General features: G+C 28.0%; 2 protein-coding genes across 6 annotated transcripts; one reads left to right on the top strand and one right to left on the bottom strand.

Annotated features, from left to right (window-relative positions):
• Positions 1–56: 56 nt before the first annotated feature.
• On the top strand, positions 57–13,792 carry LOC140670333 (protein nervous wreck). 4 transcript variants are annotated; one of them, XM_072900891.1, is made up of 22 exons: positions 61–1,272; positions 2,737–2,834; positions 3,293–3,338; positions 3,524–3,609; positions 4,302–4,446; positions 4,665–4,801; positions 5,177–5,240; positions 5,732–5,860; positions 6,346–6,468; positions 6,600–6,703; positions 6,909–7,053; positions 7,284–7,361; positions 7,471–7,522; positions 7,982–8,085; positions 8,385–8,529; positions 8,962–9,134; positions 9,677–9,983; positions 10,269–10,483; positions 10,879–10,975; positions 11,316–11,441; positions 11,560–11,591; positions 12,431–13,792. In XM_072900891.1, the coding sequence occupies exons 1-22, from the start codon at positions 1,252–1,254 to the stop codon at positions 12,977–12,979; spliced, it is 2,976 nt and encodes a 991-aa protein (XP_072756992.1). In that variant the 5' UTR covers positions 61–1,251; the 3' UTR covers positions 12,980–13,792. The 4 variants fall into 4 exon arrangements, with proteins under 4 accessions (XP_072756994.1, XP_072756992.1, XP_072756993.1 ...); XM_072900893.1 differs by lacking the exon at positions 11,560–11,591 and having other exon boundaries at positions 57–1,272; positions 12,431–12,613; XM_072900892.1 differs by lacking the exon at positions 61–1,272 and having other exon boundaries at positions 2,737–2,856.
• A 710-nt stretch (positions 13,793–14,502) lies between these two features.
• On the bottom strand, positions 14,503–17,421 carry Scu (hydroxysteroid 17-beta dehydrogenase 10). 2 transcript variants are annotated; one of them, XM_072900904.1, is made up of 4 exons: positions 17,175–17,418; positions 15,729–15,893; positions 15,036–15,372; positions 14,503–14,869 (listed from the first exon to the last, which is right to left on the bottom strand). In XM_072900904.1, exons 1-4 carry the CDS (start codon positions 17,181–17,183, stop codon positions 14,613–14,615), a joined length of 768 nt encoding a protein of 255 aa, XP_072757005.1. In that variant the 5' UTR covers positions 17,184–17,418; the 3' UTR covers positions 14,503–14,612. The 2 variants fall into 2 exon arrangements, with proteins under 2 accessions (XP_072757005.1, XP_072757006.1); XM_072900905.1 differs by having other exon boundaries at positions 14,735–14,869; positions 15,040–15,372; positions 17,175–17,421.
• Between the last annotated feature and the right edge of the window lie 1,636 nt (positions 17,422–19,057).

Raw genomic sequence — 19,057 nt, 5'->3', positions numbered from 1 at the left:
AAAAATTCACGTATAAAACGTATGATCAACTTCGTTTAATTTTCTTGAATTATGCTTTGCGTATGTTTTGTACAGCTGTAATAGGTTTCATTCAAATATTTATAAATAGAATTTAAAGACATATCTTTCTTGTATTGTCCTATAAAATGTTTGAATCTTTAATGAAAAGCTGTAAAATTGGAACCACTTAGCGACATGTGGGACAGTTCTAAAAATGTCCCACATGTTTTAATGATTCACTGACAACAGAAATAATCAACAGTCCATTTCAATAAATTTGACAGACTTTTGATATTTTTGAGAAAGTGAGACGGTCTGATAATAACGCATATGCGAGCTTGTAAAAGTGCATGGGCATTATTTTGAACATTTATATACATATATAAAATAAGAACATGTTTGAAGTCCTCAAAAAATAACTTTGAAACTAAACAGTATTTTTATATAATTTTTTTGTTTATTTTTAGGTACTCGCCACCTATTCTTTCTAATTTATTAAGAAACAACTTACATCAATAATTTTCAAGCAGTTTCCAAGGAAATATGTTCAAGTGAAAATATTCATTATTGCTTTTTATGGATTTAGAAGCCCCTTCGTACGACGCGTTCTTCTCATGTCGGTATAATTTTTTTTAAACTCTTTTACTCTCTTTACAACGTCATCTAACTTTAACCAACTTGAGACAATATTATTTTTCTCAAGAAAAAAAAATTTAAAAGCATTATGTATTATAAAACTGTAATAGCGTTTTAGAAATGGAATTGTCATCCGAATTCATAAAAAAATTAAGTACAGTTTTGCCATTACTCTTTTATAAAATATTTTTAAATATGATCGATCGATAAACCCAAGAATTGTGAAATCACTAATCGCCGTGACTAAAAAAAATCACCACAAGGACCTGCAATTAACTCCTCATTTACCCCCTCTTCCCAATTCGTTCTCTTGACGAGGCTTAGTAGGTCGTCGGAAAGGAAGTCGTTCGCCGACCCGGGGGCGGCGCAGGCGTCATCAGGAGAGAAGGGAGTCGGACGATCAATAATCAGCGCACTACCCCCGGCGGTGGCCTCAGGAGGGCAGGAGATCAGTAGCGTACGAGCGCGCGAGCGGTGCACGACCAGGGTGCGTGCGTGCGTGGGGTGTGTGCGCATAGAGGGTGAGCCGTGAGCGAGCGAGGGCGAGTGAGAGCGAAATTGCCCCTCTCCTCCTCCTCCTACTCCCCCGGCGTTGCGGGAAAAACTCGCCTCAGCATGCAACCACCGCCGAGAAAAGTAAGAGGAAGTCTCATTGTGTACTTGAGAATTCATCTTAGATAACAAGGATTTCACGAGCTTTTCTAAAATCAATTTTCCGTGCGACGGGTACGGGAAAAGCGCCTACACCGAGCAAAGTGTGTCTGAAACACAAGAGTCATTTTCCCGTATTGTAGATATAGGAAAATCGATTTTATACACCAAGTGTCAAAAGTAAAGATTATTTTTCCATGCCGATATCACAGAAATAGATGAATTTAAAAGATTATTATGTCAATTCTAATCTCTATATCAGACAAGGTGATTTAAATTTTATATGTAATACTGGGAAATGTATTTTTTTTTTTTTTTTTTTTTTTTACTTTTCTATGCGAATTAATAGGTGAATAATGTAGTGTGTACAGACTATACACACATACACCACAATAATAATAGCATAGTAATAAGATATATACTCAATTCTACATATATAATATACATTTCTTTTCATACCTCTTGAAATAGAATGAAACATTCTAAAGAATATTATTGTAACAATTTTAATCTCTAAACGAATAATAATAATTATATTGATTTTCTACTACTTTTAACATAATAACTTAATACAAATAACTATATATATAATAATACTTACAATGTTATTGGAATATAAATTCTCAATATTTAACATATATTTTCCTACATCAGTAGTATTTGAAATTTAAACTCTATAAAATTATATTAGTTTTAATGATGAAAAGGAAGAGATAATAATTAATAAAGAAAAAAAGCAAGAATATTGTGAAAAGTCGTCTAACATCTCGTTTTTAACACTCCCATATCGAAATTTTGTAAGCAATTCAATTTTGGTTTGCACGTTTGGGTGGAGACATAGAATTTATGCTTAATTATATCAAATTGATAATGGATAAAATAATTTTTATCGATTGTGTAGAAAAGATTTGGATAATATGTATTTCTGTGAATGAGATTATTATAATTAAAAAAAATATAAATAGACAGCTTATTAATATTAATAATAATTTATATAATTGTTATTAGAGATGTCAATTTATATAAATATTAATAATACTTAATTCTTTTAATTTATTAACAATAATTATTATTTTAGATACTTTAAAATATCTATAATAAAATTACAGAAAACAGTTCATGTAAAAATTGATCGCATAAAAATGACATAAACTGCATTACAATTTAATGGACCGTTTTATGTCATTGATTAGCATTGATTTTCAATTTGCACTTTGGGTGGAGACAAGCTATAAAAACTTTATAATAAGTGATGACAAAATAATTTTAAAAAAGACAATCTCGAAAATTATTACTTAAATAATAAAAAGAGGATTAGAAAAAGAGATTAGAAGAAAGTTTGGAAGAATTAAAAAGTAATAAATAAGGAGATTGAAATAATTATAATAAAAAATTAAGATAATATTTAATTTACATTTCTTTAATTGATTTTTTCTGTTTGATTGCAAGGGAAACTACGCGAAGTTTCTAAAACATGTGCATACGGAGCAGGCAACAAAACTGCAAGTAAAAAATCAGCACGAATGTGACCTTCTGGAAGACATACGGTGAAGACATACGATGTTTTACGTAAACATGTTTAAACAATACTTTGACATTATGTTGCGTTTTATGAGCAGTTTTTGTTTATTATTCATTATTTTTTATTAAAAGAATATATTATTTATAAATATCATTATTCTCGTAAAAATTTATTTTTATTAATATCTGACATTATTAAAAATTATATATATAAGTAAAATGAAATATATATAATCAATTCTCATACAATTAATTGTCTTAAAACAATTTTTATTTTAGAACAAAATTTCAATTAAAATTATTCTTTAAAAAAAAACATATATTTGTGAAATTATTATAGAATCTGTATTTTGAAATTTAAATTGAGGTTGAATATACACAAATATCTTTGTTTATTATTTCAAAATTGGTTTAAGGAAACTTAAAATTTTATTAATCGATTTTGTGATGATTGAATAAACAATGATGTTTTGTTTCTTTTCAGTAATTTTACGATTAAAAAATCTGCCATTGAAAAATCCTACTCTGAGGTAAGCAATTCATTTTGTATGCACGCATGCATACCTTATTATTTTTTTAATATAATAAGTATTCATAATACATACATTTATTTCTATCAATGTCTCTTTTATTTTTATTAATATCTAGTTATAAATTGTTATAAATTGTTATAGTTACATTAACTGTGATTAAAATATTATACTTGTTTATGCAGGCGCTGCTCAAGATATCATCTGCATACTTAAACAAGAAGATACCGAACATACCAGATCTCAAAATCGATGGAGCCGAAGAAAAATGGTAATTAAATCGTGTAAAAGATGAAAATTTACAACACATTTTATAAAACTTTAATTTCTTATTTACAGTTATTACTTATTTATGTATTTATAGATTATTTTTTATTCTGCATTGTTATTTTACATCTAAATTTCCTTGGATTTTTAAAGTTATTTATTTTATCTATATTATTTTTTTAAACTTTCTGCCTCCTCCTCTCTTTCTCTTTTTCTTTTTCTTTCTCTTCTTCGATACAATAGATATTTATTACAAATATTAAAACCAGTATAATTTTGTAAAATTTTTATTGTTCTGTGAATACATTACATATCGTGTAAAATTATAGTTACAGAACAATCAATTTGATACGGTAAGAATCATTTTTTCCGTAGCATTTTTCCGAGCCATTAAAACCAATTCAATGCATTTAATTATTTATTATCGATTAAAATTAAATTGAAATATATTAATTTCATGATTATTAAACTATTGTGTAATAAAAGAATATTAAAATTGGCTTAATTTAATCTTAATAAGCATAAGAATCATAATCGTGTGCTTTAAGAAAGAGAGTTTGACTTCTACGGAATTGTACTGGTTTCAATATCTCTCTCTCTCTCTCTCTGGTTGCTTATCGATCAGGGAAGTTTGCCAAGGAGAAGAAGGGTCATAGGTAAATGGCGATCCGCCGGCGTGCGGTCGAATGATTGTAGGAATATGTGGAACGTGTGGCGAACAGTGCTGGAGGAGAACGAGAAGCTGGCGCGCGCGCATCTCGCTGCCGTTGAGGTATTCCAGCAGCAGATCGCCGATGACGCCAAGATCCTCAGAATACATAAATTGCAAATCTCTAAAAAGGTATAAAATTTTATTAAAAAAAAAAAAAATATATATATATATATATATATTTTTGCACGCGACATATGAAATTAAAAATGTTATTCGTATGATACATAAATTTAGAAAGATTATTAGACTTATTTAGGCAGAAAAAATCTTTCGCTTAAATTAAATATATACTATAAAAAAATGTTATAATATTTGCTTATAAATTTTTGTTATAATTGAATTTCTAGGCAATCGACCAATTATTAATAGTACAAAAAGAGCTGCAGACCTGCGTCCAAGATGTTGACAAAACGAAGAAGTTGTACTTTGATGAGGAACATAGTGCACATGATGTACGCGACAAGGCAAAGGACATTGAAGAAAAGTACATACCTATATCGATTTTTTAATTATCTAATATTATCTGTTCGAAAATTAAGTAACCATTTTTCAATCAGAAATTTTTTCAAAAAACTTTTTGATGTGGTCTCTTCTTAATAAAGTTCGCCTAATATGTAAGCTTTAATAGAGCTTTCGTTTTTTAATAAAAATAAAATTGCATTAAAAAAGAGTACCACATTTTTCTATATTATATTTATATTTATATTCATATTATATATAGTAAATTTTTTCTGACACTTTTTCTTTAATAACTCTTTCGATTTTCTTATTTTATTTACACATTGCATATTTGTATTAACTTAATAAATCTACTATATAACTGTGAACGTAATAATTCATGTTCGATCGATACTTTTAGATTGAAGAAGAAGAAAGGTTCTTTCTTCCAGTCGATAACAACATTGCAGAAAAATAGCGCCAAGGTATGACTTTTTATCTTTAAGATCAATCCTTCAATTACTACATTTTACGACATTTTGCAATACATCATCTTGTATGAGATCTTTCGAGATACATTAATTTCTTTGAGATCTCTCATAGGATATAATAATTTCTTTTCACACACAAATAGTTAAAATAATATAAAAGCAACAAATGTGCGTTTTCTTTTAAAATACATTATTTAATATAGAAAAATAAAAAAAGAAATAAGAATATTATCTTTTTTTTTTAAGTTACTATAATATTTCTTTATTAATATTTAATTAAAAAAATTAAAATTGAAACTATCTCATTATAATCATTTAATAATAAATTTTATAAATTTAATTTTGTTATTTAAATATAGTAATTTCTATTGTTAATGTTCTGCGCTTGTTATTAATTCCTATTAGTTTAATAAAAGATAAATTATATGTTTAACGGAATCAAGATTTATCTGTATTTAATCTCACAACTATGTAACTGTTTACAGTTTAGCTCAAAACGAGATCAATTGGAGGAGAAATCAACCGGAGCACGCAATGATTATTTATTGAGCCTCGCCGCCGCTAATGCTCACCAAAATCGATATTTTGCAGTCGATTTACAGTCCACCATGCAAGTGAGTGCTCTTTATAACATGATATAAGATTTATATAAAAGAAACAGTATATAGGGATTATACATAACAGTTATATAGAGTAAGTCAAAGAAACTTGACGATTTTCAAAATGAAATATAAACTTAAATATTTACTTCTTGTCAGATAACAATAGGATATGGAATGCCACTTGAGTATATTACTTGATTTTATTTATTTTTTAAAATTTAAATTTATTAAAAATAAAATTTATCGACTATATAAATGACATTCTATATCCTATTATTATCTAACAAGAAATAAATATTTAAGTTATATTTTTATTTCTCTCTCTCTCTCTTTTGTTTTATTTTGAAAATCGTTCTTTGACTCATCCTATATCCGATTTTATTTGGAAAGATAGAAGTCGTTATATTTGTCCCCTTTTTATTCCATATTTGCATAATTATAATTTTATAACAAATATGAAATATTTATTATCTGTTATGTTTTCTTTCGTTACTTAGTATTTAGAACAAGGGGTTTACGACAAAGTAATGGAATATTTAACGCTAATGGGACGCACGGAACTACTTACTTGTTTAGCCACGCAAAACAGCTTCGGAAAAATTCGCGATCAAGCTCAGCAGGTACGTCTAATAATTTACACACACATAATAACGCTCATTTGTGAATAAATATAACAAAATATATAAGAAAAATAATAAAAATATCAATAAGAAATAGAAAAGAATTTGTAACTATTGATGCTAATTTGCAGCTTACTAGAGAATATAATATCCAATGTTGCTGTTTATACTATCCCGTTTTAAAACAACATATTCAGTACGATTTCGAACCCTGCGATAACGATCCGGTAGATAGGTTTGTAGATTATTTTTATATCATAAAACAATCTATATAACTAGATATAAATTATACAGAACTATGATATATATATATGATATATGATACATATCAAGAATATACATTTAGATTAGAATATTAATGCAAAAAAATTTTCTTTGTACAAACTAATCTCTAGATTTTAATAGCTTGATTTGAATAACATTTTTGTTAAAATTTATAGGATAACTGCCGATCATTCGGCAGCAACGACGTTAGGCAATGAAGCACGTCGCTGGTCGACGAAGATTGCCCGCGAGGTCAGCAGCATCCGCGAGAATAATCGAAAGCTGCAGGCAATGCTACAACTCAAAGAAGCTGGCCAAAAGGTTCGTAACACTTGGGATGTCCTAGAAAAATAATAACCATCAATAACATTAAAAAATTATCTCAATTCTAAATTTTTTACAAAGTTCAATATTACCTCTTTCAAAGATTTTTATTTTATAATGAAAAAATTGTGTTGTTATGGTCATAAAATTTTATACTGAGGATTAACATTAAATGTGTGTAAAAAATTGCAATGTTTTTATAAATTATGTATTAATTTTTTTTTCAGACTGATCCAAATGATCCTAATGGTCCAGATTTAGATACGAAGATTGATGAGTTAAAGCACGCTATTCGACGAGCAGAGGTAAAACTTGTTCGAGAAAAAAAAATATATTTATTTTGAAATATAATATATTTATTCAAATGTTAAACTATACAGTTGAAACATATATATTCTATTTTTTTCTTAATAGACAACAAAACTTAAGGCTGAAGCGAGGTTAGAGTGTCTTCGACAAGGTGGAGGTTTGTCAATATTTTCTATTTTGGTAAAAAAAAATATTTTCTTTGTAAGATAGTATATTTTAAAAGAATAAAATAATTTTCCCAGATTAATTCTTAATTTTGTAATACATAACAGAAAAACTTTATAGAATGGATTCATTAATAATTCTTATACTTAAGAAGTTATCAAATAAAAAGTCCATTCTTTTATTAACATAAAAAGTTGTATAGGGAAAGATATTAGAGAGAAATTATAAAGGGAAAACAGTTTTTTTTTATATTGATATTACTTATATGAAATTTTTGACAATCTACTTTTCTAAAATTGAGTTTGTTTTATTTTTTACATTTCTTAGTGTTTCTTATAGATTATATTAAAGGAAATTTTGTTATTTTATTTCAAATTTTATGGTAAACATAAATTTCTACATATTGTATTATAAGGTATTTTATATATTTTATTTGGTTCAAATTTTATAGTGAATGTGGACGAGTTCCTGCAAGAGGCTGAAACACTGAGTGTTCAGGACATACCTCGTTCGGCTAGTTCTCTCTCTGTCAGGACAGATGCATCTGGAGCAGCGGTAATTATCAAAATGCACATTGTGCAAAATGTGTTTATAGAATTTTTGTTGAACAAGATGAAAGATTAAAGTGTTCCACATAATTGTAAAAAATATTCTGGTTTTTAAAGCTTACATTTTCTCATCTCTCAATTACTCACTGTTAAATTGTTGCTCTTTCACGAAAACGTAAATTTGCAAATATGTGAAAAAAATCTTATGAATACCACAAAATATATCATTAATCATGAATAAAAGAAATATCTATAAAATTTTTCTAATTTCTAATATGAAAAAAGTGTATAAAATATATTTTTCAGGAACATCCGTCATCGGACTCTTTCTATGACAGCGATGGCGACGGCGGAAGCGATCTAACAACCGTCGAACGACCAGGAAAGAATGCGCCACAGCATGAAGATGAAGTCGAAGAAAGACAGAGGCATGACAGTGCGGAAGTCGATGGTATGTAAACAATTTTCACATACTATGTAAATCCTAAGAATTTATATATAATTTATTTTTTATTAACATTTATATTAACATAATTTGGTTTATATCAATTTTTTAGTTTAGTTTTTATCAATATTAACACTTACATTTTAATTTATTAATTTCTTTATTATTACTTTTATTACATAACAAAATAGAATTTTTTTATTAGTTTGATATTCTAAATTATATTACATACGCACACACACATACAGTAAATATTGTACTTACAAATATGTATGTGTGTGTGTTTATATATATATAAAATAGCCACTACATATAAATATAATTAAATATAAATAAATACGATTCAATGTACTTAAAAAGTTAATCGTGATTTTATATTCTTAGTAATAAGTAAAGATGTGATAAAAGATTATCTAAAAAACAAAATTATTTTTTTAGCGTTATTAGAGCAAGAGAAGCAACGAATGGAACAGCTAACGGCCGGCTGGGATGATCCGACGGCGGTTGATTGGGACAACGAAGAAAAGGACGAGCAAGAGATAACGCACGAGATACCAGAGATGCCTTCTAATCAACCCATATACAAGTGTACCGCTCTCTACTCTTACACAGTAAGCATGTAATTCTATGCTAAGTTTTTAGGAAAATTTAACTACAGTCGGACCTCTTATCCTACGACATTTTCGGTCCGGAATCTTTCCCTTAAACCTCTGATCCTACGACAAAAAGTTTGAAAGTGAGGGTATAATTCCCCTTTCGCGGTCGTAGCATGAGAGGATTTTTTGTCGTAGGATAAGAGGTTTCGTAGCATAAGAGGGTCGTAGGATAAGAGGTTCGACTGTACGTATAAAAAATTGTCAAAAATACATTATTATTAAAAATGTATTTTTAATGGTCACATATTTTTATTTAGAAATTTAATCTGAATATGTGTTATCACCATTATCCTTATAAAAATTTCTGTCGAACTTTAAATAAAAATCGAAAAACATATTGTTAGAGAATATTTTTCGTGAAATATTATTGCAATTTATTATTATTATATAAATTATATTATATTGTCTAAATTATAATATATAATATGTCACAATTACTGATTAAGGTAATATTTTTTCTGAGACACTTTAGAGGGTAAATTTTTTACGATTTTTAGGCGCAAAATCCCGATGAGCTTTCCATCGTAGAAAGCGAGCAGCTGGATGTAGTAGGTGAAGGTGACGGTGATGGATGGTTAAAAGCAAGAAACTACCGGGGAGAGGAAGGTTTCGTACCTCAGAATTATCTTGATGTGGAGAGAGAGCCGGAGACTACTACCGGCGGCTTGACTTCGCAAGGTCCGAGTTTGGTGCAGCAAATTTCCTTTTCATCCGTCGATTATACGATCGACGATCACGACGCTGTTGATCCTGATACCGGCTTGCAAACTATTGCTCCGGAAGCTATGCAAAATCACATTGGAGGTATGTTGAAAGATTTGGTTGTAACTTTCTCGTTTGTTTTAAAATAAGATTTAAAGATAAAAATCGGATAAAATGTGTGTGCGTGTGCGTGTGCGTGTGTGTGCGCGTGTGTGTGTGTGCGCGCGCGCGCGCGTGTGTGTGTGTGTGTGCATTTCGATTATATTATCTATTTATAAAACAGAAAGAAAACATACATGATATATATAATTATTATGTAAGATTTTTTAAAATATATACGTGTTTATTAGTATATACTAATTATTTTATATATTATAAATTTTCCAGAAGTGGAGCATTATTGTATCGCGCTCTACGATTACGATGCTACATGTGACGAAGAGTTGAGCTTCCTAGAAGGTGATATTATCAAAGTGCTAAGAAAAGAACCGCACGAAGTGGATGATGGCTGGTGGGAAGGCGAGTTAAGAGATCAACAAGGTATTTTCCCTTCTCTTGTTGTGGAACCTTGTGGTCCGGATGGGTCCCCTTTGACTCCACAGGTAAAAAATCTTGATATTGTTTTATCAAAGACTATATATTTATATTAATAATATTTACAAATAATTTATTTGTACAACATTAAAAGATTATATATTATATATCTTTTAAGTATGAGGAATTAAATAAATTATCTATATCAAAATTATAAACCAAATTAATTATTATATTAAATAAGAAATTTGTGTGTAATTTTAATTAAAATTATAAGATAAATTATATATTATCTAAAAGAGAATACATTTTGATTAAGATTTGATATTATAATGCAAAAATTTTAGATGTTAATTTATTAGATATATTAAGTTATATATTAATTTTAAAAAATCTAAATTAAATCAACTTATAATTAATTATAATAAAAATATGATAGAAGTAAATATTATTATTATTTTAGGAAAATCTAACACCACCGAGTTCTGCGCCGCCAATTTTTACCCCGCCAGAAATTTCATCAGAATTTTTGCTAGCTGATGAACTCGCTCAGCTTGAAGGTAATTATAATTATTTTATATTATATATAATTAATAAATAAATAATGTAATACGAATAAATTTTCGTATTAACCATTTATATGTCTATTGTTATAATATTGATATAAATATATTAATATTATAAATATATAACATAATTATAAATTATAAATATTGTAGTTTCTTCTTGAAGATCGTGAATCTACACATTCATATAATAAAAGAGACCCACATTTTAAAAGCAAGAATTTATAAAAACTAGTGTAAAAAATTGCAGCATGTAATATGAGATACGCAATGAAAGTAGAGTATATATTTTTCTTTTTTTATATATATTTTAACGTATTCTTGTGTGTTATAGACTCGCAAGAAGAAAAATCTGCGATGAATGGCGATGGAGGTTTCATGATAAATTTGTCTAAGGACCAAAAGGATCATTACGGCTCGCAATTTGGAGAAGACAAGTCGGAAGCACCAAATATATTAGGTAATCTTCAAAAATTAAATAAAAACCGGCAAAATAGGCTATCGTAATAGTCAAAATATTGTGGGTATTATTAATTATTCGCATTTTAATCTATGAAATACTATAACTTGCTGCGCAGTCGTGGAGGTATCAGACGAATCGGGCGATAAGGTAAATTAGTATAATGTGAGAGATCGTTTATAGCAAAGACATTTAACACATTGGACAGACTCTCTTCGACCTCGTAAAGTTTCATCAAGAGAAATAATATTAATAAAATCATTGGTGCACAATCGGTCAAAATAAAAAAATGTATATATGTTTCGACATTATATATTTATGTTTTGACATATCAAATAATCTTCACAAAATATATATATATGAATTGAGTAAATTGCAAAAATGGAATAAAATATGAACCAATGTTTTTGTTTGTCAGACTGTTATCACGCAATTAAGATTACTAAATCAAAACAAATTCTAGCATAATATTTTAAAAAATATAAAATGATGAAAGTGTGTTTTCTATTTTTGTTGCAAGAAGAGTCTTGAAAAATTTTATGTGTGTTAAATTGTCTTATGACCTACCCCTTTTATCTTGTGGTTTTATACATAAATCATGTATCTCAAAAGGTTTGTAAATTTTGAATAAGTTATATAAGTACTTTATAACTTCCTGTATATAAAATAACAAGACCTCGAACAGATTTTGTCGAAGAGGCACTGTTGCTGTCATACATTATATCTTAATATAATTGGCACAATTATATTTTTTAAATAATTTTTTTGTTTCTCAAAAAGGATGTTCTACTAATAGTATGGTTCTTACCAAATATTTAATATGTTAATACTTGTGATTTAATAATATCTTCCAAGATTAAATTTAAATTTTATTTCGGGAATGAAGCACAATTATCTGTTTTTCTTAAATTTAATGTAATATAGGATACACGGTTTATATGAAGCCACAAAATTATATTATATAACTTAAAACTTTATTTTATTCACAGGCAGAGAAGTCCGAAGATCCCAACTCCGCTAATGACGATTTTGGTCTTGGAGTGGCCCAGATCGTCATTACAGCTGCAACTCCAATGGAGGAGGTCGAACATCCTTTTCCTGGAGTAGATGAGACTTCGGAAGATCCAGTAAAATCGGAAACTTCTGAAGCTGACCCTGAAGCTTCAAGTGTTGCTTCGGACCCAAACGAGAGCGAGTGTAAAGAGGAAGAGGCAACTGTCATTTTGGATGAAAAAGAGGAAGAAGTTGAAGAAAAATCCACGATCGACGAACTTCCTGCTGATTCAGCACCGTTTCCGATTAGCAGCAGTTCCGGAAGTGAAGCAGAATCGATCGCTTCTGGTCCCAGCACTAATGAAAATTCCCAGTCGAGAGGAACGGTAGTGGAAGTGACGGAAGAAGTTACAGAAATCACAGAAGAAGAAGAGGAAGATATGATGCCAGGCAAAATGCTGGTGGGAGGAAGGGCCAGTATCCCAGATGAACTTCAACCAGATCAGTTAGAGAAGCTGCAGACACTCAAGGAATCGAACGCCTAGGGCTGACTGGGCCCCAGGGCCCACAATGGCAAGATTACATTGCCTGATGGCCACCCCGACAATTTTCGACATCTTTTAGATTTCTGGCGATCGCCTGAAGTGCTGAACAAGAAAGACTAATTAATAGAACTCTAATAAGACTCTGAGACTGACTGAGGTTCTTATGGTAATCAAGTAGTGGTGGGGATAAAGGTTTTAAATTATGATTGAATTATCATTAGGATAATGGACGTTAATAGGTCAATTGGTGCTAAGAAATGTTTATATTACGAGACTATAGTATATAATCATTTTTGTGTGTCTTTAGTATTAGATCCTGATACTTCAACGAGATTCTGTCAATTTTAATCTTTAGAACTATGACGAATTATAGATTTACATGGGTTCATTATAAAATGTTCAGACTAATGTTTAATCGATTTGCAAGCATTTTGAAGATGTAATGTGAAATATCTTGAACAACCGAGCAGTATTATGAGAGATTGATTTATGAAATTAAGTAGAATATCATATTGATCTATTAACATCCTGGGAAAGAAGAGGGAATGATCTGACAAATCAATTGACAGAATGATTAAATTGAATAAGAGATAACTTAAGTTTGATAAAGGTTGATAAGATATGTATAAAACCAGGACAGTCACAAAGAATAGAAGAATTAATACAAAATCACCATGACATGCAAGACTTTATATAAGATCACCGAGATTGATCCATTCATAAAAAGTTAGAAAAATTAACTGTCCTACTTTAGGACAAGGGGCTTTAATGGGTTGATTAGAGAATCTCGACTTAGTAAAATCGATAAAGAAATGGAGAGATTTTTTTTTTTTTCGTAAGAAATAGTGTACAGTGAAACGAGATAAAACAGAGAGGATTATCGATATCTGTGTACTACAAAGGGTGTAATAACTTGCACGCAGTCGTTGGTGTACATTTCAAGAGAATTACACTGGTGTTGCATGTAAAAAGGATTGTGTTGATCGATTTTCTATTCTCGTTTTTATTTCACCCTTACCCTAATTTACTAAGAATATATGTCAAAAGAAAAATTAAAATATTATAAAAAAGTATAGAAATTTAAAATACAAAATACATATAAAAACAAATTATAAATTTAATATTTTTAAAAGCATTTTATAGAATATATTTTTGATGTATGTGCACACACATTTTTATAATTTAATTAAAAATACAAACTTAATAAATAAATTGAAATTAAAAAAATATTAAATTATAATTAAATTAAAACTTAAATTACAACTTAAAAAAACAATTCTCTATACTCTATACACGCACATTAAAGATTATGTTGCATGTAAAAAAAGGTGATTTTATTTCAATCTCTTATAAATCTCTAACAATCTCTAACGTTTCAAAGTTTTATTATTATTTACAAAATATAGCTTACTATATATACAGTTCTTTATACAAATCTCGATTATTGTGATATATTCCAGTGTAAAAAATTTAAAGGAGAGAGGAAAATAGAGGAATAAACAAAAAATTTTGTATTACAAAAATTAAAGTCTCTATAAAACTTGAAATTTTATATACATGTAAAAATAGATACAAAAAAATTTTTATAATTTTTTAAATATTTTAATTCCAATATAAGAGATTAATGATTTTTTTAAGCTTGCATTCTCAGAGCACCATCCAATCTAATTGTCTCTCCATTCAGTAGCGGATTTTCCACAATTTGCTGCACCAACATTGCATACTCCTCAGGATTCCCTAATCTTTGAGGGAAAGGAACACTCTTTGCTAGAAAAGTTCGCACCTTTTCTGGTAATGCCATCAATAACGGAGTATTAAAAAGTCCTGGAGCAATTGTCACGATACGAATTCCGTCTTTGGAAAGATCGCGAGCGATTGGCAAGGTCATTCCTGTATAAAAATGAAAAACAATAAATAAAAAATTAGAAGATAAGATAGAAAAGCAAAGTTTATAGATTAAGATAAGAGAAAAGTAAATATGCTCAAATAGTAGTTGACTATACTAAGAAATAGAAAAAAATAAACATCATGAATAAGATAAGATAAAATACAATACCTACAACTGCTCCTTTCGAAGCAGAATAAGCAGCCTGACCTATTTGGCCATCAAATGCTGCGACACTTGCAGTATTCACAATTACACCCCTTTGACCATCTTCATTAGGGGTGTTTTCAATCATCAGACCAACAGAAAGACGAATGGCGTTGAAAGTACCAATGGTATTGACTTGGATAACTTTAGCAAAGTCCTCCAATTTGTGAGGAAGTTTTTTATTGCTGTTATATGTTTTGAAGGCAATAGCGATGCCAGCAGCGTTAACTAGAACATCTAGCTTGCCGAATTTTTGTTTTGTAAGATCGAGAGCGGCTTGAACATCTGCTTCCGAAGTTACCTAAGAGAAAAAATGATATAAAATGTTACAAAATAGAAAGAGATGATAAGAGATAATACGATATCATAAAAATATAATAATAACAAAATAATCTATTTATAATTAATAAAAAATTATATGTTGAAATTTATATAACTTTACCAATTTAACGTTTTAAATAGTAATTATTTTAGAAAGAATAAAAATAAGAAACATAATAGCAATTATTATTATTAAATAATAATTATTATTCTGAAAAGCAGTTATCTCTGATAAACAAACTGACACAACAGATTGCAAATTATATTTTGTAAAATATACTTTCTGTTGAAAATAACAAGATTATACAATGATTATATTATATATGTTATACATACATCCACAGGTGCAAATACTGCATTTTCTCCTAATTCTTCAGCTACAGTTTTGCCTTTTGAAGAAGGCAAATCAGCAATAACTGCCTTTGCGCCTTGCTTGATAAATCTTTCTACAGTACCACGGCCTAATCCAGAGGCACCACCAGTCACCAAAGCTACAGTGCCCTAAAAAAGTAAGAAAAATTATTAGATTTACATTAGTTTTACATTAGTTTTCAAATGAATTATTATATAACAGCTTTAATACATATATACATAAATATTTTATTTTAATTCCTGATTAATTATGTCAAGGAAAAATTAATAATATCTAAATATTTAAAGTAAAAAATGAGCAGATATTTAATTTCAACTCTTGATTTATATTTATCACCTCTGTACTTTTTGCATTTTTCCTATTTTCTTCTAATATTTAAATATATACTTATTATGTGCAGAAAATGCAATTAAAATGAGCAGATATTTATATTAAACTTAAAAAAACTGCACTCTATACATATTTATTATATGCAGAAAATACAATTAAAATGAGTAGATATTTAAATTAAATTTAAAACACTTGCACTCTCTATATATATTTTCTTACATGTTTGGTATTTTTTCCCTTGTCAACGAATATATATTTATCAATTCAGAATAAAAAGAGTATGATAGAAAAAAAGAACGTTTGATTTTACTAGATGTGTAATGTTAGAAAGAAAAAAATACATGATAACAAATTGCATCAAACCTATCCAAATTTCTGGAAAATATATATATGATTGAAAAATCATATATATTTTATTACTGATAAATAATCACATATACAATTAATAAATAAATGAGCATAACAATTACATAAAAAATGTATGATAAAAGAAATAATCTCAACTGGAATGTAACATCCCATATGGCACAGAAAGGCTAAAAGACATCTTAAAGATACCTAAAAAACAATGAAACGTCGAGGGATTGGTCACTGAGGTAATTTTTGTACATGGGCTAGGTAATTCAGCGGCAATCCCAGCAAAATTCTGGGTAATCCAAGGTTATTTTTGGTAAATCTAAATAATCTTTAGCGTTAAAATAATTTAAAGTAAAATTTCTTTTTCAAAATTTATTTTTAATTTGAGATACTATTAAGTAATCTTAAGTAATCCTTATAATTTAAAGGTAATCCGTATCAAAGGGTAATTTTTATACATTATAACTGTTAGTGACCAACCCCTCGTGAAACGTCTTTAAGTCATGTTTAAATCATCTTTTAGGGACATATGCCCTCTGGGATATTATTACAAAAATTTTATGATTGCAATGAATAATCACATCATGAGTATTATTATTATATATATTCCATAATATAATCGTATAATGATATTGAAATAATATATATTATGTACAATGACGTGCATATAAAAATCTATTATATTTTTGTTATAAAAAGAAATTTATAAACAGTAAACATACCTTCAACATCTTCAAATTTCAATAACTTGTTTAAAAAAAATCAATATATCGACTGATTGTAACAATTGGCTGTAATTGCTGATCACAAAGTTCACTCCAAGCTCTTCGAAAACGTTCTGAACAGTAATTTTAAAGTAAGATTTAAATAAACGATGATAAGAGTATTATTCAATATGAACTTTGATCTTTGAATCGGCTAACACATCAACAGAATAAAATCTATAAAGATGAATAGTGTGTTTGTGCGAAACTGTATAATTAAAAGTGTGTTCGAAAATCTTCTATCTGTGGACTAGAGTGTTGCATTTAATTGACCAATCGGGACAAAGAAATCCTTGCTCCTGATTGGTCAATTAAACGTTGCTTTACTCTAAAAATAAGATTTTCGAACACACCTAATGAATAAGAAAACTGTGTATATATATATATATATATATATATATATATATTATTTAGTATATCTATATTTATGTGTGGTCTATTCAAAATTCGGGTGTAAAAATATAATAAATATCGGTATATGTGCATATTATATTATAATAAAGAAAAAGAAACTTTCATCTGGCACAAGTTAAAAATTTGCATTTCAAAATATTCACTTTAAAATATTTACTCAGTAAAGATTCAAATCAATTTAATGAAAAAATATCTTGTTTATTAGTGGAAAAATTTATTAATGGAAAGAGTACAATAGTAATTCTTTAATAAAGTTTTCATCTTGAAAAATATGCGCTACATTGAAAATATTTAAATATCTATGAAAAAAAAAAATTATTTTAGAAATCGTAAGGGAAAATATTATTACACAAAAATGTTATATTGAGTAAATAAATATATTTATACGTTACACTTTCACACTTACAGTACACAGTCGTTGAAAAATACAATGAAGAGTGCGTGTATTCATGAGCATATACATGAAATTTTTCATAGTAAATAATTTTATAGTAAAGTATAAAAGAGAGAAAGTGTGTTACACTATTTTATTATACTTAATTATAAAATTTTTACCATATATGAAAAACAGCTATTTTTTCTCCTAATTATTATTAAATATCTCACAACATAAAATAATTAATTTTCATTCTTTTTTCTCTCAAAAGTGTTTTTTTACATAATTATTCCATTTATATACGATTAAAATAAATCCGTTACAATAGAATAAAATTTTATTTCTATAAGTAAAATTGTGTTTAACGCTTTTTAGTTATTATAATAATGTAATATATACACTGTCTCATGAGAGAATGATTTCGATCTGTACATTTAATAGTGAAATGGATAAAAATAGGAATTTTTTCTCTAATGTGATATTAAATAGCAGATGCACTTTATTATATCTATGATGCATTTTAAATGTAAGTCATATATCTATCAACATCTAATTGCAAGTGTCACTACTTATCTTACGTAATATTTATTGTTTTATTAAATTACTTTCGGTTTCTTTAGAGATAGAGTTGACAAATGACAATTGAAATTATTCTCTCTTTCTCTCATGGGACGGAGTATAGATTAATTATAAATTTTTCTTAACATTAATTATATAAATTTTCGCCGTGAGTTTTTGTTACAATGCTGCGATTCATCATTATTTGTAATTATTATTAAATTATATTATACAATTATATATAATACAATTTAATATAATTATACTATACGCAATTATATAATTATTAGCGTTAAAGGAGCGACGAATAAGTCTGTTGTACTGATAAGTGGCAAGTGCATTGAGTGACTATAATATATCGTCATATATTTCGATATGTGATATCGCTATTTATATAATATTGCATTATTATAATGTTCAAACAAAGAACAAGGTAATATATCATCAAGTAGAATCATATCGTACCATCATCGACACTTATGTATCTCGACTG

This window comes from Anoplolepis gracilipes, chromosome 10 (genome assembly GCF_047496725.1).
Source record: "Anoplolepis gracilipes chromosome 10, ASM4749672v1, whole genome shotgun sequence".
Classification (NCBI taxonomy): Eukaryota; Metazoa; Arthropoda; class Insecta; order Hymenoptera; family Formicidae; genus Anoplolepis; species Anoplolepis gracilipes.
The sequence above is the reverse complement of the archived record's forward strand: the minus strand, read 5'-3'. Positions and strand labels throughout refer to the sequence as shown.